Source organism: Crocodylus siamensis, chromosome 12 (genome assembly GCF_052110815.1).
Source record: "Crocodylus siamensis isolate JL-2025a chromosome 12, ASM5211081v1, whole genome shotgun sequence".
Lineage (NCBI taxonomy): Eukaryota > Metazoa > Chordata > Crocodylia > Crocodylidae > Crocodylus > Crocodylus siamensis.
The window spans coordinates 33,593,809-33,619,601 of record NC_143406.1 but is presented as its reverse complement, the minus strand read 5'-3'; the positions used below and the strand labels follow the sequence as shown (position 1 = coordinate 33,619,601).

At 42.0% G+C, this 25,793-nt stretch overlaps 1 protein-coding gene across 2 annotated transcripts in view; it reads left to right on the top strand.

Moving 5' to 3' along the window:
* Nucleotides 1–25,793, top strand: part of SNX29 (sorting nexin 29) — a 453,573-nt gene that overhangs the window by 147,329 nt on the left and 280,451 nt on the right. For both annotated transcript variants that reach the window (XM_090023172.1, XM_090023173.1), the window contains one exon: nt 13,590–13,696. In XM_090023172.1, coding sequence (XP_089879298.1) covers nt 13,590–13,696 — 107 coding nt within the window. The remainder of the gene's footprint in view (nt 1–13,589; nt 13,697–25,793) is intronic.

The following is a 25,793-nucleotide window of genomic DNA, read 5'->3' as shown; positions in this document are numbered from 1 at the left end:
AACAAGAAAAGAATCCACACAGAACATTGTTGCTAGAATATGACCAAAATCAAATATTATTAAGACTACGGCTTTTAAGTGGTTTCTTAAAATTATAGTTGAAATTCAGGCTACTAGACAGTATTGCATTGCAGTAAATTAAAAAAATGAAATGATTATAAAGGACACTGTCCAAGAATGCTTATAGTGTGTCCCAAGTTTACTGTTGACAGTGGCATTGCAGCTTTCCATACAAGAGAGCTTATTAATCTGAGTCTGAGCAGTTGGATTTTTGGCATTATTTGAGTAAACACTGAATAGGATTGGACATCCTATTCTGTCAGCAGACAGCAGGACATGGCTGTATTCCATTTTCTAGACCTGATTAGATGCAGTAATTTTAACAAGTATTTGGACTTTGTATTTCAGGGGTTGGTTTATTTATGGTTGAATGGTTTTGTAAGGCCAAAGTATAGAACTTTTCTAGGGTGGTTTAAAGTAGTGCTACTTTATTTGACTGAAACTCAGTTTTGAAGTTAGTTAAAGCCTCTATGCAGTTCTTTGTTCTGTTGTATTTGTTCTGACACAGGAACTAATGCCTTCCTATCAAGATTAATTTTTTTTTAGGCCTGTTATCATGGGATGCTGACATCTTTAAAACTTCCTGATAGTGGTAGAGCTCTCCTTTCACCATTATTGAATCTGTTTCTAAGCAGCTAGAGGGAAACAGGCAATCAGCTGTGTTAGATTTTTTTTTCAAGAGTGGGTTTGGCTTAACCAATTTGATTTCATTCTGTGACAATGTGACAAGCATTGTGGGTGGGGGAAGAGCATTAGATTTGATGAACCTAGTTGTTAACAGTGCCATTCCACTGTTTCCCATAAATTAAGCTAAGAAAATGCATCCTAGATGAATTGACTGTAAAGTGGTTGCGCATCTTGGGTGCCAATAGTAGTCAACAAATGGCTCAGTGTCTAACTGGGTGGAAATTATTGAGTGGGGTTCCTCAGGAATCTACCTTGGACCCAGTACTGATTAAATCCTCTCTGCTGGCCTCCTGGCAGAAGATCCACGCACTAAACACCTTCCTCATCCCCCACATCTTGTTTGTCCAGCAGTCCCCAAAGCACTTAAGAAAACGCAGAGCTTCCCTGCTTTCTGCAGCTTCCTGCACCAGATGTGCTAAACCCTTGTGGCTCTGTGCTGTGGCTTCTAGCCTCTCCACAGCACCTCCCTCCCAACCCCAGGATAGAAGAGAGGGGTGCGAGGGGAAGCCACAACCCCCATCAAGCTGTTTGGCAAGGGGAGAATCCCACCTGGGAAGTGAAGCAGGGTTTCATTTCAGTTACTTTTGGATCTGGGCTAAAGATGGAAATAAGTTATATAGGTAGGTGCTTGACAGTGGAACTGTTCTTATGCAGAACATTTAAACTGAAATTTAAATAGAAATGGTTCATTTTTTTTTTAATCCAATCCATTTTGAATGATCCAGTGGTGAAATAGCAAATCCACTGTGTAATCTAGTAATTTTAACAACAGGCCTTGGCATATTCAGCTTAAAGAAGGCAAAATCAGTTTTAAAGCTGAAACTGTTTTGTTATAAATAAAATGCTATTAAAATGTAATGTTTGTGAAATTAGAAACTATTATTAATAACTATTAAAAATCCCTACTTGATCTGAAAGTAATATAAATACCTTTATCTTTCATGACAGAGATGCAAACTTGTATCAGAAAAAATCCTACATTTTTCAAAGTTTTCTCCCTGTACTATAATATGTAATATTTTCAAGAAATTACTTATTCAAGAATTTAATTATTCCTTTTGTTAGCCTTGCTATAAGAGGTTGTCATCACAAATATTTAAAACATCCATACATAGGGAAGTGAAGTTAGGTAAAGATCATTTGCTTGCATTGCTCTTTTTTGTATGTTCTCAGTTTATTTAAAAAGAATAATAGCTGTGTTTTGAATATATACTATGAAAATGTTTTTTCTGAACTTAGTAAAATATAGATGCTAAATTTGAATAAATCTGCCTGTTTGGAGTGCTTATTAGTCACTGTTTCATTTGGCAGTACATGATGTTTCAAAATCTGAACAGTATGTTATGACTTCAGGAATATGTATGAAGTACTTTAGAACTGAGAACACTTCAGTTTCACCTTCCTTACAAAATGTTTCTGTTGTAAACTTGTACTTTTAGAACTTAAAAGGTTGGTATCATTTTTAGTTGCTTGAATTTCACCTTGGATTTTCAGATTCCTTGCCTTCAACAAAAAGGAAAATAAAACGGAGTTGTTACAGACTTAAATCAGTTATGACTGAGAGAATGAAATGATTTTTCTCCAACTGTTTGGTTTTAAAGCCTTTAAGGTGAGACAAAATAAGAATCAACTAGAAATATGACTAAATAAAACATAATTATGAATCTTCAAAACTTCTTTAAAAAGTCAGGAGTCAAGGATTAATAAATAAGACAATAATAAAAGGTCCTTATATAGAATGGCAGTTAGGCTTTGGCTTCCACTGACTGAAGATACAAAGCAGTTTTCAAGTTAAGTTCGCAAGAAGTCAAGTATGTAAAAGCAAGCTTTTGAAAGCAGGGTCTAACAAAAGAACAAAATTGATCTTGAATTATCCAGTGCCATCTGCTGTGTTCCTTCCATCTGTTTCAACTGGTGGCATTTAATTTTCCTTTGGGACCCAAACTAAATGTAGTTATGCTGTATCAATGACAGAAATGTGCAAGTCAGGCAATTATAAAAAATCATACACAGTTAGCTGTGGGATTGGTCCTCTGTCTTCTACAGAATTCCTGTTTCTCCTGCATGTTTTCAGTCAGAATACAAGGTAAAATTGTGTTTTGATTATGATGAATGATGTTGTAAGGTCAGGGTACATCACTCTCAATACTTTCACTGTGTATGCAGATATAGAATATAGAATATTTTTCCCTCCCACCTGGATATACATCAATAATCGGTGAAAATTGTGCATGTGCTTTTGTGTAGCAGAACAAAATACTAAAGGTATGAGTCAGAAAAGTAACACTGTTGATCCAGAGTAAACACATCCATAATTAAGAATATACTTAATATTTCCTTGGGATCTAAATTTACACATTAATAGACACTGCAGCAGCAAAAGGGAATATTATTTATCCAAAGTTTTTATTTACATAAATACGTTTCCAGTGAATAAACAGTAAAGTTAAACAAACAAAAACAAAAAACAGACGAAACAAAAAAACCTTGTAACAATAATTTTGCCACTTTCCCACCACCGCATCCCTCTTCCATACCTACTCTCCTATTACCTGCCCTCCCCAGAGCCTTTCCTTCCATTTTAGTGCCTCCTCACCCTCTGCTTGCCTGGTCCATACTCAAATCTAAGACAAGGGGGGTTCTTTTCATATGCTTAATAGAGGGGAGGACCTTGTCCTGGATTTGAGTAAAAATGGTACTAAAGACTATCTGCAAATAGGCCAACTTTGATTATATATTACTTGTGAAACTAACTAATGAAACTGGCAAAGAAAAAATAATGTTTTACATAAACTAGAATTAACAGGGCTATTAAAACTCAAGCTTCTGGGTATGCACTGATAACCTAGAAAGAACTTTTTCCCCCTCATTTTCAGAATATCAAAACAGTACATCTTAGAATAATCTTAATGTAAGGAGCACAATGCATTAGTTCATAATCTTGAAGTAGTAAACTTTTCTTACTTGTTCGTAATGGCTACCACATGGTAACAAGTTCTGCATATGAACAATATGTCTCAAATTACTGGAAAATTAAGATTATGAAATGTAGCCCAGGCTACTGCTACTATCTGGTCATCTACAAGGAACTGAGCATGTAGATTTATTCTGATTAGTACTTCTGAGAGGTGAATGCTAATTAATTGTGACTGCAGCAATGCAGAAATGTGGCTCCACCACTCCTGCCTAACCGTAACCCTAACCCGCCCCCCCCGGCCACATTCAATATGAGAGGAAAAAACCTTGTCTTGGATTCAAGTACTGAAGTACTGGCTGGGATTAAGCAGTTGTTGTGGCTCTGGCTCCAGCCACCAGGGGCCAGAGCTGCTGCTACGGCCATGGCAGCCCGCCCTGATCCAGAGCTAGGGCTGGAGCTTCTGGCACTGCTGCTGCCTGGCTAAGGCTGGGGCTGGGGCTGGAGCTGCTGCTGCAGCTGTACAGCCAAGGACAGGGCTGGATCCACCATGTGCTTTGTGCCCAGGGTTGGAGCCAGAGTTGCTGCATAGGGTAAGAGGTAGGTGGTTGCAAGTGATCTATGAGCAAGTGTGGAGGACAAGGGGAGAAGGAGGACTGATTGTAGGGGAACAGGAGCTGCAGGGTGCAGGCACCAGGGGGTAGCAGCAGGAGGGACAGGTGGGGGCTTGCTCCCCTGCCATTGCTTTTCCCACTGCAGCAGTGGGAGGGGACCTAATTTAAGATGACCCCCCCCATAATTAGGCTTTTATAATTTTCTAGTATACAATTAATTATTTTGGGGGTCATCTTAAATTTAAAGTTGTCTTGGACTAATATATTTAGGGACATTTTCAGTGTAGATGTGCTCTTAGGGACTAACAACTTCCACAACAAACTGAGGTTCATCATTTGGCAATGACAGAGGAGAAAGATCTAGGCATATTAGATCACAGAAGGCCTGACTCACTTGTATGATGTGGCTGTGAAAAAGATAAATGTGATGTTTGATATGACAGGAGAGGCATTTTCAATAGTGATAGGGAAGTATTAATGCAGCTGGACAAGGCCACTGGTAAGATTCAAATTTGAATGGGTGTAGAGAAGGGCTGCAAGGTAGCAGCCATATAGAAGAGCTTTGCCTGTTTAGTATAGCAAAACAGAGGCTGTCTATAAATATATAAGGAGGATAAAGTTGGGGAGGGAGAAAAGCTATTTAAGCTAAAGGATGATGTTGGCACAAGAACGTATCAGTGTAAACTGGCCAAGAACATATGAGTGTAAACTGGCCGTGAATGAATTTAAGCTGGAAAGTAGAAGAAGATTTGTAACCATCGTAGAAGTTAAGTTCTGAAGCAGCCTCTTAATGTGAACTTTGGGGATAAGAAACTTTTAAATTAAGAAGAGGGATTACATAGCATACTTCTCTGTGAAGGAAGGGGAACGCACTAAATGACCCAGAAGGAATCTTTCCAGTTTTCTATTCCTATTTACATCTTCTGTTCAAGGATCCAATTTCCCCTCAAATGTATAGCATCACCCAGGCCTCACCCAGGTTGCACCTTCAGTTGGGCTGACAGACTTAGTCATGCACTAAATTTTAAGGCGGCAGCCAAGGACCTTAGGGAATCCAAGCTTTATTAGTTACTCTTTTCCATGTCCCATTTACAACCCTGATTAAAGGATCAAGCTATACCATAAGGGTCAGAGGAGATGGTGGAGTGAAGCTGAATATTGACATACTGGGAACATTATTGATATGTCTCTTTCCTAACCCATGTTATTTTACATGCATTCAACAGAAGGAATGACCAAAAAAGAATCAAGTTGAACTGTGGTTAAGATCTATCTCTCCATGCAGATCAGTAGTTTCTTAATTATTGCCCATTTCTCAGGAAGAAATTCTTCATTTCTTCATTAGTCTCTGTGGCTCCATTTATTTCAATGTCAATAGATACTTTGGCACCATCATATGATCAGTGATATTGAAGCTGGCTTGCATACCTGCTATTGAACACAGCAGGCCTTCATTCATTGCCAGAAAAGGATTGTTGACAGTGCCAAAGTTTGAATTCAGTTTGATAAAAATATTAAGCAAATCTGGGTATACACATACCATTGGAGAAGTTTCTATTTCATTGTTGACATCAAGATGAACATGAGTTGTCAGTGTGACCAAGCGATCAATAAAGCTAACCACACTTTACCATGTATTAGCAGGTGCATGACAAACAGGTCCAGGGAGGTGACACTTCTCCTCTATGCGGCACTGGTTTAGTTGCAGTTGGAGTACTGCGTCCAGTTTTGGATGCCAAACTTCAAGAGGGATGTGGACATCTCAAAAGGGTTAAGAGGAGGGCCACTCATATAGTTAGGGGCCCGTAGACAAAGCCATATGAGAAGAGATCTTCAGCCTCTGCAAGAGAAGGCTGAGAGGTGATCTTGCGGCCACCTACAAATTCATCCGGGGAGGTGGGGGGGCAGCAAGGAATAGGAGATGCTCTGTTTACCAGGGCGCCCCTTGCAGTAACTAGGAACAACGGCCACAAACTGACGGAGGGCAAATTTAGGTTAGACATCACAAGGAACTTCTTTATGGTAAGGGTTGCCAGAATCTGGAATGGGCTTCCAAGGGAGGTGGTGCTCTCCCCTACCTTGTGGGGCTTTAAGAGGAGGCACCTGGCTGGGGTCATGTGACCCCAGCGCTCTTTCCTGCCCAGGGCAGGGGGTTGGACTTGATCTGCTAAGGTCCCTTCCGACCCAAACTTCTATGAATCTATGAAACTTTGCACCTGTTATATTGTTTTGGTTTGTTTTTTGGAGTAGAGAAATTGCTTGTTTTCATAAGTCACATTAGGAACTTAATTACTTCTTTGAGCTAGGAGAAGATTAGTTATTAGAATAGAATTGTTATGTTTTGAATTACAGTACCAAATTTTTGTCCATAATAAAGTTGTTATTGGCAAGCAATGCTATAGAATTAAGACAAAGTGATTATCAAAACACACAGTGTGTTATTTTTTTTATTGTAATATTTATTGCCAGTTGCATTATCAGTCAAGTACCAGATTTACTTCGTAGTTTTGATCCTTTCCTCTGAGGAATGCCTCCAGCTGCTGGGTCAGCACTGTTGATCAGACATAGCTTGTTGCCACTTTTGCTGTGGGGAAAATATTCTTTGCCAGAATATTCCTTGAGCTGTTTTGCTTATCCTACCCATGTAGTATATGGTTCTAGCCTACATTTTCTTTGCAATTTTTCCTTTAACATCTTCTGTGCCATATTTTTGTGAAAACAGTCTTATCCAGTAACTGAGAAAGTGTTTCTTGTGAAACTGCTTATTGCTTAAGTTCTAATAATGGGCATATTATAGTAAAATCACAAGATAAAGAGGGTCCTTTTCCCTGTTTGAATTAAAATCTGGAAAAACAAGGTAAAATGCAAAAACTCAGCTATGAATGCTAGCTGCTTACAGTCAGACAACACCTTCAACAAAATATTAGCTGATTCTATAGGTTATTTAATTGCTGTACCTCCAGCTGCTTTCTCCAGATGTCTGATTGTTTATCATATCTACTTTAGCATCTTTTAAAAATGCCCTATCTCAAGCCATTTTCTTCATTGATTGAATGTAAACATTCATAGAGAGACTCACCCCACTTAAGCATATTTTTGTATGCTGATTTATCTGTCTTTTTGTGGGGGTTATTCATATCATCTTAGTTTTCTTCCATCAGTAAATATTCGTTTCAACCTGTAGCTTTTAACAAGTCACAGTCAAATATGCATAGCATATGCAAAGTTTATAAATGTAGTTTGCTACGTATGCTGCCTGCAGTACGTAGAAGAGATTTTATCATTGCAAACAAAGTCTCTGTGGGTGGTGCTTATATGCGTCATCATTTGTTTTCAAGGACTCCAGCTAATTGCTAATTGCTCAAAATATTTGAGCATCTAGTGGCATGCATTCAAGCCAGTGTATTACAAGTCCCTTTTCTTTTAGTGACAGGGCATGTATTTCTGTTCTCTGCTTCTAATAACTTTGTTTATTTTCCATAGTGTCTTTAACATTTAAGCTAATCCAAAAATAGAAAAATTATAATATTTCTATAATGAGGGGGAAGCAGAGAGATTTCTGATTTCTTTCATAGACTCAGCATTGTTAGTTGGCTTAAATCCTGCAGGGAGATGCTGACTGAGGATGCGTCTGCACGAGACGCTTTATGGTGGAGTTAACTAATTAGCTCCACAGTAAAGTGCTACCATCACGTTGCATACTTCTGTTAGGCCAGAGTAAACTAATTAACTCTGCTGTAGGATAGTCCTGCCCAACACAAGTACTAGCCTTCAGCAGAGTTATATACTCCACCACAATGCACATGTAGACGGTGACTGGGGTTTGCTGGGGCATGAGGGTACTACACTGTGGGGGCTGCCTGCTGGCTAGCCCTGCACTGTAGCACTCTTCTGCCCCAGCCAGCCCCTTCCACTGCACATTGAGCTGTTAATCACATCATAAGTAGTAAACTGGCCACATGTTAATGCAGGGGTGAGCACTTAATTTGACTGGAGGGCCACTTAATGAGTTTGGGTGAGCTGTTGAGGGCCACCAGGGTAGACCTGCTCCTTGACAGGTGCCCTGCCCCCGGTCACCATTTTGGCACTGGAAGTCCTGCCCCTAACCCCTGACTATTGGCATCAGAAATCCCTCCACTCACCCTGGAAGTACTCCTTTTGGGAAGGAGGTTGCCAACATAAAACTGGAAAAAAACAGCATACCATGTACTAAAAAATAAAAAATCAAACATCTTGTATAATTTATTTAATTTAATTTTAAAACATATTTTGTCCTGATTTGTGTGTGTATGCATAGTGTATCTGGACATGATTGCCTAATAGCTCGTAATACAGTCTTACTCTTGTATATTGTTGGTGTGTATGTTGGGGTGTAGTGAGGGTTGTGTGTGGGTATGGTGGAGGGTGTGGGTGAGGTGTGTGGGAGGGTGTGGGGTTGTGTTTGGAGTTATGGTGGGGAGGTAGAAATGTGTGTGGGGACTTTGGGAGGGTATGGGGGTGTGGGTGGTTGTGCCTTGGAGTCCCTTGGAACCGCATGTGGTGGGAGCGAGCCAGGACAGGCCCTTCTGGCCCTATAGTGTGCAGCTCCCTGTGCTCCCACACCACTTCCCCGCTGCAGGTGGTGGCAACATGAGGGGCCAGCCCCATCCGGCCCTGTAACACACAGCTCGCACCCAAGTCCCTGGCTGCACATGGCAGCAGCATGCAGGGCCAGCGCCACCCAGCCCAATAGTGCTCCCACCCAAATCCCTGGCCACACATGGTGGCAAAGTGCATGGCCAGCCCCACCTGGCTCCAAAACAAGCAGCTGCTGTTTTGCCTGAGTTCCCAGTTGCACAGGGCAGCACTATACAGGGTTAGCCCCATGGACCCCGTAAATACAGCTCTTGTGCTCCTGCCTAAGTCCTTGGCTGCAGGTGGTCGCAGTGTGTGCGGCCAGCCAGACCCATCCCTATAGCGTGCAGCTCCCATGCTCCTGCAGATGTGGGGCCAGTCTAGCCTGGCCCCATAGTGCTGCCTGCACTCCCACTCCCTTTCCTTGAACAAACATCCCTGGCTCTGGCCTGGTGGGGCCCTCACCTCAATTCCCACACTTGCAAGCAGGGAGGGCTGGAAACAAGCATGGAGTTGCCAGGAAAGAGCCTCTGTCAGGCAGAAGTTTCTTGTTTCTAGCGTCCCCTAGCTTTGGGCTGAGGTGGGTCAGGCCAGATTGGGGTGGGGGTTGGTTGCTTAGCAACCATAACCACACCTCCTGCAGAGACCACCAACTTGCAGATGGGTAACTCAGAGCCAGGGTTGACAGAGCGTTTATAGAGTTGCCCCATGGGCCAGATGGAAGTGTCTGGCGGGCCACATCCAGTCCATGGGCCATATTTTGCCTGCCCCTTGATTTATGCAATTAATGGCATGATAAAACAATAAATTAACCACAGAGTTATTACACCAAAAAATGAGTAAAATTTTTGTGGCTGTTCCCATCATGCCTCAAATTGCACAGGCTGATTGGGGTCCCAGCCTTGGGGGTGAATGGGAGCCCTTGACTCCCATGCTTTCCTGAGGCTAGGAGTGCAGATCAGCTGACTGCCTCTTCCAGCCTCAGACTCCGGCTGTGCCCTAGAGCCTGGGGCTAGGTACGTATATTCAAAAAGCCCAAGGCAGAATCAATCTAAGTCACACAATTTTTTTTTGTAAGTGGCATCTTTTAGATCGGTAGCGAACAGGACATACATTCACCGTTTGATAGCGGGGGGCGGGGAGGGGGGCAAATCTTAGACCAGGTTCTGCCATTTTTAAACCAATATTGTGCCGAACTTCTGTTCTGTTATGGGTATGTTTCCTATCACTTATACCGACAAAACGGTAAAGTCTGTACCTGGCCTGGGAGCCCTGATCAGCTGATGCTCCTAGGTGCCAGGGCTCAGCGGAGTCAAGGGCTCTGATGTGCCCACATCACTGGGAGCAGCGGCTGATCTGTGTTCTCGGCCTCCGGGCTCAGTGGAGACTATGAATCCAGGGATTCTAATAATTTGAGCATAAATTACAAAATAACATACTTTTCCAGGCATTGTGAAACTCCTGGTTGCAGGTAATTTGCTTCTCTATCTTTTTATTAAATCCAGCTTCATGTGGGCCTCATTTTCATGTGTTATTTTTTTGTCTGCTATAAAATGTATTCTGCTGCACTTTGTCCTCCTTAATGTATGTATGCTGGGACTTTTTCTTATAATGAGGTTATTCAGATTCTCAGCAATGTTTGTCTCTTGGCACCAGGTCCTTTATTACCTCATATAAGGTATCTCATTGGTAACTGACAGCTGGTAATTCTTTTCCTCTATTCATCTCCTCAGAATCCTTCCTTTCTCTCAGTTCTGTTAACTTCTTGCTATTTCTTGTATTCTGGTATACCACTCATCATGAACTAAATGGATTCACATATCTTTTCTTTTCAGTGATTATTCACAGTATTTCATTTATCACCATATTTAGTTGTTTTGTTCCTGACGGGTTTTTCCTCCCCTCTTTGCTATGCATATTTACTAGACATTTGTAATTTATCTGGGAGCCCTTTTTTATTCCCATTTGTATTTTAACATGTACTTAAGCTTTTTCTGGAGACTTGGTCATCTTTTTGTTTTGCTTTGCAATGTTGTTTTTATTTTTTTAAGCTTGGTCTTTTGTGCTGTCTAAATTTTAGATTAGGAAAAGAAAATTTATACACATTCTTGTTTCTCTGGCTAACTGAAATCTTGGTGCTTATGACTTCTTTTCACAATCTCATTCCTGTCTCCTAAAGCTATGCTGCTTTAATATTAGCAAACATGGAAACATTCCTTTTGAATGTTTGTCCCCTCTGTTTCAAAAATTAGTCTCTTGTCTTTTCCTCTCAATCAGTTTCTAAAATCAGTCTCTTGTTCTACTTCCTGTAGTACTTCTGTTTATAGTAAATTCCGTTCTTCATCAGATTACGAAAAGAACCTAATTTGTCTGAGACAGTTTTGAATCTGTTCTGGATCACACTATCTTTCTCTATTAGTAAAGTAATGATAACACCATAATTTGCCCATTTTATCTTATTAGGGTAACTTCCATTTTCCGTTCCATTTTTTTTTTTTTAACTCATGGAGTTGTAAGACTCTTTTCTGTTTACTGGTTGTCTAGTTGAGAAGCACAGTCAAATATTACAGTTCATATCTGAACTCAGTAGTTGCAAACCAAGCAAGAGTGGGTATTAAATAAGATTAACCATCTGTATCAGTGTTGTTCTGTGCCAAAAAGTGCTCCCTCTGGTGCACAGGTACTAGTTAATTTGTTTAATTTTAGCGTGTTTTTATTAACTTTCACATGTCCAAGGTAATTGAGTAATTACAATCTGTGCAAAGTTTAGGGGATAAAATTTGGTTATCAAATGGGAATCAAACCTATTTTGAAAAACGATTAAATATTTGCTCTGCAGTTCTCTAAAGTCTTACATTTTATTGATTAACTATTTAAGGAAAAGCTAAATTCTTGGTGTTCCGTAGAGATGAATAAAAGAGCTGTTACCTTTGTATTCTGGAGTGCTTCAGGTAGTTTTAGAATACTTTTTGGCAGCATCTTCAGGGCAGAACCCTACAACTATTCTAGGTGCAAAGAAACTCAATGAAAAATAACTGCTGTAACTTTTAGAAGTAAACTCTTTTCACCTGAAAAATAATTTTCAGTATCTAGAAAATGATTTGCTTTGTTCTTGCTTTATAATTGCTTTATGTTCTGGTAATCTTCTACTTAATATCTTTTATTTGAATGATGTTGTTGTTAAGACACGAGTAAAGGATAAGTAGAATCTCTGTAAATACTGTAGCAATTTGAGAATGGATCTTTTTTGTAAATCAGAATGTTGTCAGCCTTGGTGATGTTAATGGTGGTAATTATGCAGCTTTTTTCACAGCAGATTGTTGCCTGCAACTTGCACATTTTTCAAGTACCGCAGGTACATTAGGAGCATGCAGTTTGACAAATTACCATTTTAAAACCATATTTTATATCTACATGTTGATAATTCTTCTTCCAGTCTTGCAACTTCAGCTTGAATTGTGATAATCAAGCTATGCGAGTTCCTTCTTGTACATCATCACTAATAATAAATTTGGAATCTTAGTTAGGCTAGAGTACGGTAGTTGATGTGAAAGAGAACTCAATCCAGTTTGCTCTCCCATAGTATCATCCTGGGGAAAAGGAATAAAACTAGGTCATTGTGTCCTTTTTCGAAGCAGATATAAAGGGAAACATCTGTTGAGCGAGTTGGCATTTTATATGTAGTCTCATTTCTGCAGCTTACCTCATTTTAAAGAAATCATAAAGGTTTCATCTATGAGAAGATCTTGTTTTCGTAGTTGTCCCCTAAGTGCTGTAGCAATTTATGCTTAAGAACATGCTGAGTATTGCTTTTTTACGTAAGACTGAATGTGTATTAACTATAAATTATGCCACTATGATGATTCAGAATACTGATACAAAAAAGTTAGAAACTTTTATAATATAATTATTGATTTAAGTTCATTTGTTTCCAAATATTTTGAAACCTTGTTTTTTTCCCTGAATTCAGTGATATTATTTAAAAAAAATAAATAGAAGAGTTTAAAATTGTCAGTCATTTGATTCAGAACTAATGCATAACTCTGGAAAGCTACATATTTATTGACTGGACCACAAAAATAATTCTCAGTTGTTATCCCTTATGGATAGAGACTCCATTTTAGTTAGCCTGTAGACTTTCTAAATTTACTTTCTCAATGTTGATGGACTCTTTGGGTAGGGAGGGACTGGGAGGGGAGGACAAGGTCATAATTTCAGATTTATCAGATATAATTCAGTCAAATGTAGGGAGTTTTCCTCCTCTTTGGGCAAAGCTTCATTTGTTTCACTAAGGCACTTTTTAAAAGGAATTATAATGAACTGTTTTCAAAACTATGTAGCCTTTACTTAAGAGTTAGAGAATTTTAGGACAGGGCTTTTAGGGAATTTAATTAACAAATTGTGTCTTATTTTAGCATACAGTTATTGTGTATGTGCCCGCAACATACTTAACACATTAATACCAGTTATTTGCCATTACCTGAGTTTTTATTAAATTTTGAGTTTTACTGTTATGAGGAGCTACTTAAATATTGCTTTAAAAAAAAAAAAGAATCCCCCCCTTTTGTATTTAAGTTACTTTTTTATTGGTGTTCAATATTTTGCTAAAGTGTTTTTGAAGGCATTCATTCTGAAAAGTTTATTTACATATTCACTACAGTAAATTCTATTTCCGTTTAATGAATCTTTTTTTATTTTAGTTCTGCCCAACCTTTGGAACATTGAAGGTGAATTTACCATTCCTGAGCAAAAGCAAGTGGAAAACAATGAAGAACTAGCTAGTTCTTATGAAAGAAAATTGATTGAGGTAAGAATGGTACAGTTTAGATTGTGTTCTGGAATAATAGCAAAAGCTCTTTGGGCTGAAAGACCATTTCCTCCTAAATTACATAAAAAAATGGCTGATATTTATTATGTTTTGAATGATTTATTTCAGAAGTATGAAACTGATTGAACAAGCTATTTTTTAGTCATGGGCATTTATGAAAAATATTTTTTCCTTTTAGAGAAAGCATATGCCTATACTTTGATATCAGAATTGACATACTTTACTAGTTTCAGAATTGCTATGCCATTGTTCATAGATTAAAAAGTGCACACATTACTATTCTTAATAAATTGTGCTTTCCTGAGTAATAAGATACCTAACAACATTATTAGTTTTGGACCAGTTTGTTGTCCTCAGTATTTGTTAAGACACCATGAATTTTAGTCAGCGTTCCATCCCCCCTCTCTCTGAATTGAATAGTTAATACAAAACATTACCTGGTATGCTTGTAAGCACAGTAAATATTACAGACCGTATGTTAAGATACTTTCCATTTCAAGCCTTCACAAAGTTATAACCATCATTAGCTCCCCCTTGTGAGGTTTTAATTTCCTTCAGGCCCCTTAAACTTACAAGTACAAGTGGCATATCAGATGATACTTGTAATTTCCTTGTAACACCAGCTGATTGTTGTGCCAGAACAAAGCTCAATTCAATTAGTACTGCGGTGAGGCTTGTTGCTTAGTTCAAAGGATAAGATGTAAATCAAAAATGGCTGATGGAACTTAACAAGGTCTTTTAATGTCCCCTTGTTTACCTCACTATACTCATCTAAGGACTATTTCATAATAAAATAGGTATAATTTCTTTATAATCATTAAAAATCTCACTCACTAGCTGTATTTCCCCACACTTCAGGATTTTCAGATAGCCCTCCCCAGTTTTTATGCAAGATAGTGCTACTAATAACGGTCTGATTTTCTGGACCTGTAGAAGTAAAGAGGTCCTTACTTTATCCATTGTAAAGCCAATCTAAAAACCTTCTTCTTCTCAGCACAACATATGTAGTCTTCATAGATTTCATGTGGCTATAAGGATGCAGCTCCTTTAATGATCCGGATTACATTACCAACACTTCTTTCATTTTTCTTTAGTATGTGGAGCATACCAATGTGACTGTCAATGGTAGTTAACAAGCTAAAGGGTAGGGAAAGAGGACACCTCAAATGTTACTCTAACAGTATTATAGAGCTAGATCTGGAGTAGGGATGGGCCTCATGTTATGACCAGATTAAAGCCAATCTAATGCTGTCGACATATCAAATTACAGGACCATGTGGTTAGTAGAGTTTTCCAGCAAAAGACCTCTCCTTGCCCCCCAAAAGTTTATCACCAGTGAATAAGGATGTTATGGTTTTTACAGAAATATGAGATAAATCTTGGCTGGCTGGCTGGCTGTAAGTAACTTATTGTCCAAAGTTGCTTTTTTATCATTTACAATTAGGAAGGAAAGTTTTTTATTAATTTATGCATATTACCATTTAAATAAATTAAAATATTAAAATTTCTTATTAGGATTTGCCATAAAGTTGTATTCAGTCACTATTTTATTTAGTCACTATGAATATATTGATTTAACAAATGATGTATATAAAATATGGAGAGTTTACAACAAATTGAAGAAAATTGATTTAATGAACTTTGTTTAGTGATTTGAACATTATGAATATTCCTAAGTAAATATTTTACTTTTGCATAAAATCTACATAAACAGTCCAAATTTATGAAACTCCCTAGAAAAAGAAGTAGAACATCATTAGTAATCATGATTTCTTCTGCTGCAAAGTTTGATACCACTCCCAGTGCACCCATTGTTTTGAGTTGTTAGCAAGATGTGTAGATAACATTAAGCAATACGTATAGCTCTGTTAGCCATCCCTGTGTAATATGGACTAGACTCATTATGTTGTATAGAGTAGACTCCAGAGATTTTTATAATGCAAGCCCCATGAACAATGAAAACAAATTAATCTCACTGTAAAGCATGTTTTTCTTTATTATTAATATCATTTTGTTGTGCCTAGAAAATAAATGTGTGTCTTTTGATTTGTGGTTGTTTTGGAGGGTTTGTCTTAATAACATTACCTGCTTCAGAAGTTTTCCAATCATAGGCACACTGGGAAATACAAAGTCCTTAGCGCCTGCATTACATTTATTCTGAAAATAAACAATCACTAAATCTTACCAAGGATTAGTTAACACAACAAAAAACAGCTGTGATTTTTGTCTGCACTTCCTGGACAAGATCTATGGTTGGGCTGATGTGCATAAGGGACTTTGTTTTTCTTTTATTTCGCTGTACACTAGTAACGAACATTTCCTGAAATGAAGAGATGAGCACTCATAATGCAAAACTGGAAAAAAAATATCTGACACACTAATTTTTGGGTGACTTTTCTTAAGTACATCTAATTATGGAGAACAGAATTCAGCTTTCCTTGCAGTTTCAGTCTTGTCCAATTTAGGGCCCTATTCATGATTGATTTTATTCATGGATTTAAACTTGCATTTCATCACATTTAAATTATAAGTTATGCAGAAAAAGATGCTCAAGATGCCCCTAATGCGTATTATGAAAAGACTACTAGAGACTCAATAATTAAAGTTGGGTCTTCTGTTTCCTGGTGCAGATTATTCCTGCCAAGAAATGGGGAGTAAAAGTGACAGAGGGATGGATCTGCTGATGGGACAAGGGCTTTATATACTGAAACTATGACCACAGTCCAAACCTCTGCTTCCCACCATGAATAGTTCTGCATTACAATAGTCACAGAAAGTCTGAGGAATAGCATCCTTAACAAGGGGAGCCAGAATGGATAGAAAATATTTGTCCAGCTCTCCAGAGTTTTTCTTGAAAGCTTAAAAACGTGCCTTAAATATGTTTGTTGAGCTTTGCTTAATATTCAGAACACAAGTTTTCCAATAACTGACAGTTCCTTTTTTGATTACTTTAGAATAGTCTTTCCCACAAACCTGTGAAGATATTTTTTAAAATGTTAAAGTTTCATTGGATGAACTTTTTATTCCTTAAAAAACCATTCTCTAGCCATTTTCTAGCCCATTGGTCTCTACCCTTTTTTGGATCACTTTTTGAATTAAAAAACAACCCAAGATCTACCCTGTGCTGCTGCCACCATCAGTGTGTGGGGAGGGAAGTGGGGGGCAGATTGAGTCAGAGGGAGAAAAAATTATTTGGGGGTGCGACCCCCCCAGGAGGTCAGTCTGTGGGGGAAAAGGGTGGGGGAAGGAGAAAGGGCCATGGGGGAGCTGGGCAGATTGAGGCCCCAGTGGTGAGGGAGAGAGTGGGGCACAGACAGGAGCAGGGACTGGGGAGAGTGGGCCAGGCTGGGTGGTGGGACAAGCAGAGGCCTGGGGGCATGTGCCCCTCAGGCCTCTGCTTGTCCCCCGCTCTCCCCAGTCCCTGCTCTTGCCTGTGCCCTGCTCTCTCCCTCACTGCTGACCATGGTGTTGCAGGAATGGAGCAGGGGCAGGCCCTGCCCAGCCAGGCAGGTGCAGGATGAAGTCATGAGTGACTCATCTGGAGGGTGTGTGTGAGGGGGCACACAGCCTGGGAGGGCATGGGGAACATGTGGGCCTGGATCTGCATGTGGGGTGGCTCATCCAGGGCTTTGGGGGGGGGCTCCTGTACTGCATGCACCCCAGCAGAGGCCCAGGGGCCACATGTCCCCCCTAATCTGTGCACAGGGCTTTGGGGACAAAGCCCAGTGTGCAATGGCAGCCACCTCTGCCCCACACGCTTATCAGGAAGGCACATGGCCCCCGGGTCTCTGCCAGCGTGCATACAGCGTGGGATTCCCTCTACACCCCTGGATGAGCTGCCCAGGCTCTGACCCTCCCCCGGCCTGGCTAGGGCCCCACTCGCCCCTGCCCCTGCCCCTTCCCCACTCCCTGCTTCACTGGAGGGTGGCAGGGCATGGAGGGGGATCATCCCACTCACCTGGTCTGGCCCCGGTGGTAGGGGGCACAGCTCAGCCCAGCTACGTATGTCCCCCCACTCCCGGACTGCATTCTGGCTGCATGTGTTTCCTGCTGCTCCTGATTGTGGAGCCTCTGGCAGTCAATCTCAGTCTGGGGGTGCTGAGTGCGTGTGTGCTCAGCCCCTCCAGACTGAGATCGACTGTCAGAGGCTTCCTGATATACTTGCCGATCGGGATCCACCGCTTGGTGACCACTGCTCTAGCCATTGAGAACGCAAGACTGAATGATTTTCTTCCATCCAGAACTTCCATATGCTAATCACATGGGCACGTGATGTGAATCACTAATTGTAAACAACTCAGTGGATCAGAATAGGACTTCATTTATGAATATTCAGAAATTCATGAGATTTGAAGAGTGTCAAAAAGGGTTACATTTAGTTTGTGAAATTCCTTACACATTACTTTTTGGAATGCTAGTTTTTTTTAAACATTTGAGGAAATATCTAGAAAGGTTATTTTACATGTTCCCCAACCACACTTTGCTTTCCCTGAAATAGGTTTTGTTTCTTCTTGATAGCTCTTACGGGTCATGGAGAAATGTGGAGTGTGAGATCCTTCAAGTGCCTTTGAAATACTCCAAACAGCTGAAGAAACATTTAAAAAGTGAAAGCATCTCATGAGGGTGGGGGAGGAAGAGGGAGGACATGGGGTGTGGGGTGCCAGGCAGACAGCCAGTGACCATTCTTGGGATATTTTTGGGAACCTCTGGAGCATGAGAGGTATGCAGGAGTTCCTATTACTTGGAGAACATGGCCAGTGCATGCCTTTTTGAAATACTCCAGGAAAGGATGGGGGATGAAGTGGGGCATGCACAGTGTTGAGGCCCACTGACTTTGAAGGGCTTGGAGTGAGATTTGGAGCACTGCGAATGCTTATCTGTCCATGCCCTCACTCCTTTTGTTCTGTCTTGAAAGGCAGTACTCGGGCAATTGGATTCTACAGTCTTGGAAACACACTGATGCTATCTGTATTTGAGCTGCTTTCTTGTATTTTATTTCTTATTTTCTCTCTGATTTAGTTTCAAATTAGTCAGATGATGAAAAACTACATTAAGTTCCTTTGATGCCTCCATTACACAACAAGAATGCATTATGAAATATTGTCTGCATTGGAAGAATGTTGTTTAATGCTTGACCTTTTAAGATTTTGGTGTAATGATGAAATAAGGCAGTCTTCTGTGAAATACAGCTCTCTTGTAGTTTTCAGAGTTCTTGCTGGACAAGTATCAATCTTTGTGCTTCCACTGTACTTTTCTGTGAATTACAGTTTCATATCATGCTTTCCGTTTTCTATGGAGCTCTGCAGATAAGGTCGGGAATAATTGTACTCGGATAATGATTTTTCAGTTCTGTTCAGTAGTATACTATTTTTTAAATGACTACTGCTTAAAAGACTTCACTTGTTGATATGCAAGTGTAAGAATAGATACTGTTCATGATAAACATGTGTGTTTTTTGTTGATTTGCTGTGGGAGTCTTTCTGTTGTGTTGTGAAAGGATGATTCCTGACTGAAAGTTCCCCAAATTACTTAAAGTCTTAACAGGAAGTTTGCTTGCTAGTAGAAATATTCCTTAATTCTTTAGTAGAAATATTCTTTATTCTGGAAAGAAATGAGTTATTAAGGAATGCCATTAGAATCTGCAGTCAGGAAGTAATTTGGCGTGGGAATTCTGATGCTAAGGCCGCTACTTGTGAGTGTTGGCATAAAATGGTTTTTTCAATATTATTTGTTCTGACAATGACGTTAAGGAAATAAACTGAAATAGTAAAGCAATATTTGTCATAAGAAACTTGATATACTAAGATAGTAATTATCACAAAAACTTCCTTGAAAGTATTATTTAGACACTTCTGTGAAAGAGCAAATTGTTCTGGTATGGTGGTGGACCTTCATTACTTCCTAGTCTATGCTCATGATTGTTTGGTCTGTGTGGGCAGATTTTCTCCTGGCTAGGAAACTACTTTCATGGGACTATGCTGGGGGTATGTCCTTTCCTTGAAAAACCCTAGAAATCTCTTCTTGGCATTTAAATCCAGATATAATAGCTGGCCCTTAGTGAAGAAAGGCAGAATGGCTATGAAGAGTTTCAGTTGGGGAGTTAAATTGTTTTAAAACCACTGATGATTTATTTTCAGCATCAGTGAATAGTATGATTTCAGTGGTCTCATCTTGGGTGCAAGTATGTGGGGAGGGGGTAGAAGGCTGCTGCAGCTCTAGCTCTGGCCCTGACTTGGAATTGGGGCTGAACCCACAGATGCTGCCTGCCCCTCCCATACCACCTCTGCTTCCCCATTCCCCCATAGCCTCAGGCTCCCCATCTCTCCCCATCCCCCCTGTAGTTTCTGTCCCCTGCCTCTTCCCCCCCCATCCCTCCCAGCTGCTTATCCTTGCTCTAGCTATAGCAAGCTCTGTCTCTGCTGCAGCCTGGGCCACTGAACATGTGTTTGCTCTGGCCCAGTAGCAGTAGCAGCTAGAAGAGGCAGCTGAAAGAAGCAGGCCCTGGTGTGGAGGGGCTATGAGGGGAGTGGATCGGGGGTAGGGGACAACCTCACCATCTGCCCCCCATCTCCTGCCTCACTGCTTTTTCCCCCACTGCCTGCTCCCCACTGTCTGCCTGCCTGCTGCTCCCCTGCCACTGCTTTCCTTGCTACAGCAGTGGGGAGGACAAATTTAAGACAACTCTCCAATAATTAGATCCTATACATGGAAAATTATAACCAATTCATAATTTTTTCATGTATAGAACTAATTATTTTGGTATCACTCGCTCATATTCAGCTTATTGTCCACTGTAACCCCCAGGTCCTTTTCTGCAGATCTGCTGCTTAGCCGGTTGGTCCTCATCCTGTACTGGTGCATGGAGTTGTTCCATCCTAAGTGCAGAACTTTCCATGTGTCCTTATTCAATCTCATGAGATTTTTTTGGTCTGATCATCCAATTTGTCTAGGTCTCTCTGAATCCCAGCCCTACCTCCTAGCATCTCAACTACTCCCCTCAGCTTGGTGTCATCTGCGGACTTGCTGAGGGTGCACTCCATCCTGTCTTCCAGGTCATTGATGAAGATACTGAACAAAACTGATCCCAGGACTGACTCCTGGGGCACTCCACTTGATATCAGCTGACAACTAGACATTGAGCCTTTGATTACTACCCTTTGAGCCTGATGATCCAACCAGTTTTCTGCCTACTTACAGTTCATTTGTCCAACCCATACTTCTTTAGCTTGCATGCAAGAATGTGGGAGACAGTATTAAAAGCCTTGCTGAAGTCAAGATGTATTACTTCCACTACTCTCCCTGCATCCACCAAGCCAGTTATTTCATCATAGAAGGCAATAAGTTTGGTCAGGCATGACTTGCCCTTGGCTAACTGTCCCTGATCATTTTCTTCTCCTAAAAATACTTAGAAATGGAGCCCTTGAGGACCTGCTTCATGATTTTTCCAGGGGTTCTGGTGAGGCTGACTGGTCTGTTGTTTCCTGGATCCTCCTCCTTCCCTTCCTTATAGATGGGTACTATATTTGCCCTTTTCCAGTCATCCATGACCTCTCCGGATCGCCATGAGTTTTCAAAGAAGATGGCCGGTGGCTCTGCAATCAAATTGGCCAACTCCCTTAGCACCCTTGGGTGCATTGCATCCAGCCCCATTGACATGTACCTGTCCAGCTTTTCAAATAGTTCCTAACCTATTATTTTGCCATTATCAACAGCTCATCTTCTCCCCGAAACTGTGCTGCCAAGTGCAGTAGTCTGGGAGCTGACCTTGCCTGTGAAGACTGAGGTGAAAAAGGCATTGAGCACTTCTGCCTTTTCTGCATCCTCTGTCACAAGGTTGCCTCTCCCATGCAGGAAGGGACCCACACTTTCCTTGATCCTCCTCTTGTTGCTGACATACTTGTAGAAACCCTTCTTGTTACCCCTCATGTCCCTTGCAAGCTGCAACTGCAGTTGCATTTTGGTCTTCCTGATTTCATCCCTGCATGCCTCTATGAATGCTCTTGTATTTCTTCCTAGTTGTTTGTCCAAGTTTCCACTTCTTACGTTTCTTTTATGTGTTTTAGCCACTGAAGAGTTCCTGCTAAGCCAAAATGGTCTTCTGCCATACTTGCTAGTCTTCCTTCACATCAGAATTTGTTCCTGTTCCCTCAGTAAATTTTCTTTAAAATACAACCAGGTCTCCTGGACGCCTTTCCCTCTCAGACTGGCCTCCCAGAGGATCCTGCCCATTAATTCCCTGCGTGAATCAAAGTCTGCTGTTCTGAAGTCCACTGTCCTTACTCTGCTGCTCTCCATCTTTTCTTTCCTCAGGTTCCCAAACTCAGTCATCTTGTGGTCGCTGTTGCCCAAGTTGCCATCCACTTCTACATTTGCCACTAGTTTTTTCCTGTTTGTGAGCAGCAGCTCAACAAGGGCACAGCCTCCTGCACTGAGCCCACCGCCTCACTGTGCCCGACCACCTTCCAGGCTCTGAGTGCCTCCCTGGGGGCATCTCACATCTAGCAGATCCCCTTCCCTGGAGTATACCCGCAAGCCTGGGGGTAGTGCTGGCACCTCACAGGGTCTGGCCTGAACCTGGCACTGTGCCACCTGGGAAACACAGGTTTAGTGGCCCTTGAGAGTACTCGACCCACATCAAGAACTTGGGAGTTTCCTTCAGACTGAAGCACAAATAGTGGGATCCCTTAGCTGAACCAAGAGGACCCCAAGGCATAATCTAGACCCACTCCCAATAAGTCTCCCATGCTAGGTACAAAGGAGAACTTCACTGGTTACAAGGAATAGGTTTGGAATAGGGTACAGAGTAGAGCAATATCAGAGAAATCCCATAGAGCAAACTGGCATGGCTGGGTAGTCTTTGATCATGCATCTGAGTCACTGTAAGCTATATATCTAGTTAGATCTCAGGTAGCTTACTCACAAGTATCATCCAGAGGCAGGTGGAGATTCCCTCTGGAGGCAGGCAGTTCATTGATCATGAGTTTCGAGAGAGAGCAAGTTTCAGATGGTGCAGCTCTTCTCTCTCTGAGTTGTCATCATGGCTACTGCCCCTTCTCCTGGGCAGTCCTTAACTTCTATAGACCGTATGATCTTACTTACCTGGTTCAATGGAGCCCAGCGCCTGTTGGCTGTCAGCCAACCAATTTGAAATGCATCACTGGTTGCCAGGCAGACAGGAAGGGTCTCTAGCCTCCACCCCCAGTCAGGTTGATTAGAACAATAGGGAGCGTAAGCCCCTCACCCAGGTATGTGATGCCAGTCACATAGGCAGAGGGAGCAGGTTTTCCCCCTCCTTCAGGAATGTATCTACCTCCTGGCACTTAAAAGAGGTGGGATGTCTTCTCTCTTCAGGGCCCATGTTAACCAAATTGTCACAAAGCAGAGTTTTTGGGGAGAGACAGAGGTGGCGCTCTGCCACACAGCCCCTGGTTGGTTTCTTCAACACGTATACCAGGAAGTTGTCCCCAACACTCTTCAAGAACTTCCTCGATTGCCTATGCACTGCTATATTGCCCTCCCAGCAGATGTCAGGGTGACTCAAGTCCCTCTTGAGAACCAAGGCCTATGATTAGGAAGCTTCCACTAGCTTTTTGAAGAAAGCTTCATCCACCTCCTCCCCCTGGTATGGTGGTCTGTAGAAGACACCCACTACAACATCCCCCTTGGTACTTTCTCCTTTGACCTGAACCCAGAGATTTTCAACAGTCCTATCTCCAGTTTCACACTAGAGCTCTGAGCAATCAAACAGCTTCTCCCAGGGCTCCAGTCATGAGAGCTATCCCACCAAGTCTGTTATTCCAATCACTTTCTAGTTCTATGACCATGTAAGGACTTCCCATTCTTCCTGCTTCTTTTCCAGGCTCTGTGCATTCATGTACAGATACCTGAGATGACTACTTGATGCCCTACTTTCTCAGGAAGAATGAGAAGGCTTCCCCTGCTGCCCCCTTCTGCTTTTGCATTCGCCAGGTCACCTGCTTTCCCACTTACCTTGTGGCTTTGCTCTCCATCCCCTAGCAAACCTAGTGTAAAGCCCTCCTCATTAGCGAGCCTGTCTGCAAAGATGCTCTTTGTCAGGTGGAAGATGCTCTTTGTCAGGTGGATACTGCCTCTTCCTGGGAATCCTTCTTGGAACAACATCCCATGGTTAAAGAAAGCAAATCCCTGCTGGTGACACCATCTGTGCAGCCTTGCATTTATGTGCAGGATGTGTCTGCTCCTGTCTGGGTCCCTCCCCTTGACAGGAAGGATTGAGAAAAAGACAACCTGAGCCCCAGAGAATCATAGAATCAATGAGTCGGAAGGGACCTGGACAGATCATCTAGTCCGACCCCCTGCCATGGGCAGGAATGAGCACGGGGGGTGGGAGGGGTCATAAGACCCCAGCCAGGTGCCTGTCTAGTCTTCTCTTGAAGATTTCCAGGGAAGGTGAGAGCACCAAGTCTGGGAAGCCTGTTCGAGGCTCTGGCCACCCTTACAGCGAAGTAGTTCTTCCTGATATCTAACCCAGCCTTGCAACCTGAGCCCTATAGTTACTTTTGTTTTACTCAGGGTCACTCCTGATGGTATTTTTAGTGCCCACATAGATGAGCAGCATGGGGTAGTAGTCAGAGCACCAGATAGGTTTCAGGATGGTATCTCAGGTCTGGGCTCCTGGCAAGCAGCAGACCTCCTGAGACAACAGGTCAGGCCAGCAGATGGATGCCTCCATCCCCTGCAGAAGGGAGTCTCCAACTACCACCACTGGTTGCTTCCTTTTGATGGCATTGGTCTTGATCCTTCCATCATTGGGGATGTCTGGCCTGGCCTCTTCCTCCAGTAGAACATGTTCCTCCTTCTCTGTTGCTAGTGCTCCATATCTGCTGCAGGTGAAAATGATTTCTGCTTGGTGCCAGACGTCACAAGCTTCCATCTTCCTGGGAGTCCCTGTCTTCTTCCTTTTCTAGTATTACCTATGGCAGTTCTTCCTCCACTATTGTAGTGGTCTCCTTTATCATTGAATCAATTAAGTTGTCATGATAGAGGATGCTTTGGAGCGTTGTCGTCACCTCCTCTGGTAGCTCTCTTGCTAGTTATGATTTCTTGTTTAGCAGGTTTGCTTTCAAGTTGGTTTTTAAAGCTTTGATGTTTAAGAGCAGCTACTCTGAGTTCAGTGATGAAATGTCTGAGGAGGTTCAAGTGCTCTGCCACAGACTTTTGTGTCTTTCTGGAATTCATGTCTAATTAGTGTCCATTCATTCTTTTATGTAGGGATTGTTCCATCTGTCCAGTTTAGAGAGCAGAGGGGCACCGTAGACAGGTAATGGCATATACGATGTTGGTAAAGGAGTAAGTGAATGAACCACAGATGTCATAGCATCTGATGAAGTAGTCTGTAGCCTATGAAAACATATGCCTTTGTGAACAAGTTAGTCTTTAAGGCTGCTTGTACATGGGACAGGGGTTTAGTTCTCCCTAAATTGAAACAGTGGTTTATTAATTGTGTTGATTAAAAATCCACTATTTCAAATTAGGGACTTCTGTCATATCACAGGGATGGCCCCTCATCAGCTCACCTACCTTTCCATTTCCTACCCCACTGCTGTGGGCGGGCTCTACCAGGGGGAAAAAAAAAGCGGTGAGGGGCCTGATTCTTCCCCCCCCCGCCAGAACCTGCCTGCCTCTTCCACAGTGGGGTGAGCTGCTGGCAGGCACTGAGTGGTGGAGGGGGGCGGTCCTTCCCTGTGTCGTGGTGGTGCCCCCCCGGGCAGCACCCATCCATTAGCAGCCCACCCATTTTTCTCAATGGAGTCTGCCTGCATGAGCTGCTGCTGGGTTGCACAGCCCCTGAGCTGTGGGGTGGCTTGGCCCTTCCCTCCTCGGCGGTGGTGCTCCCCAGGACTGCCCAGGTGGGCTGTTAGGGGGCAGGTGCAACCTGGGGGACTCCACCAACACAGAGGGAAGCACTGGGTCCCCTGCAGCTCAAGGCCTGCTGGCAGCTCGCCCTCTAGCTGTGGGAGAGGCAGGCAGGCTCTGGGAGAAAAAAAAAAAAAGGATCAGACCTCTCACTGCTTTTTTTCTTTTTTTTCCTCAGTGG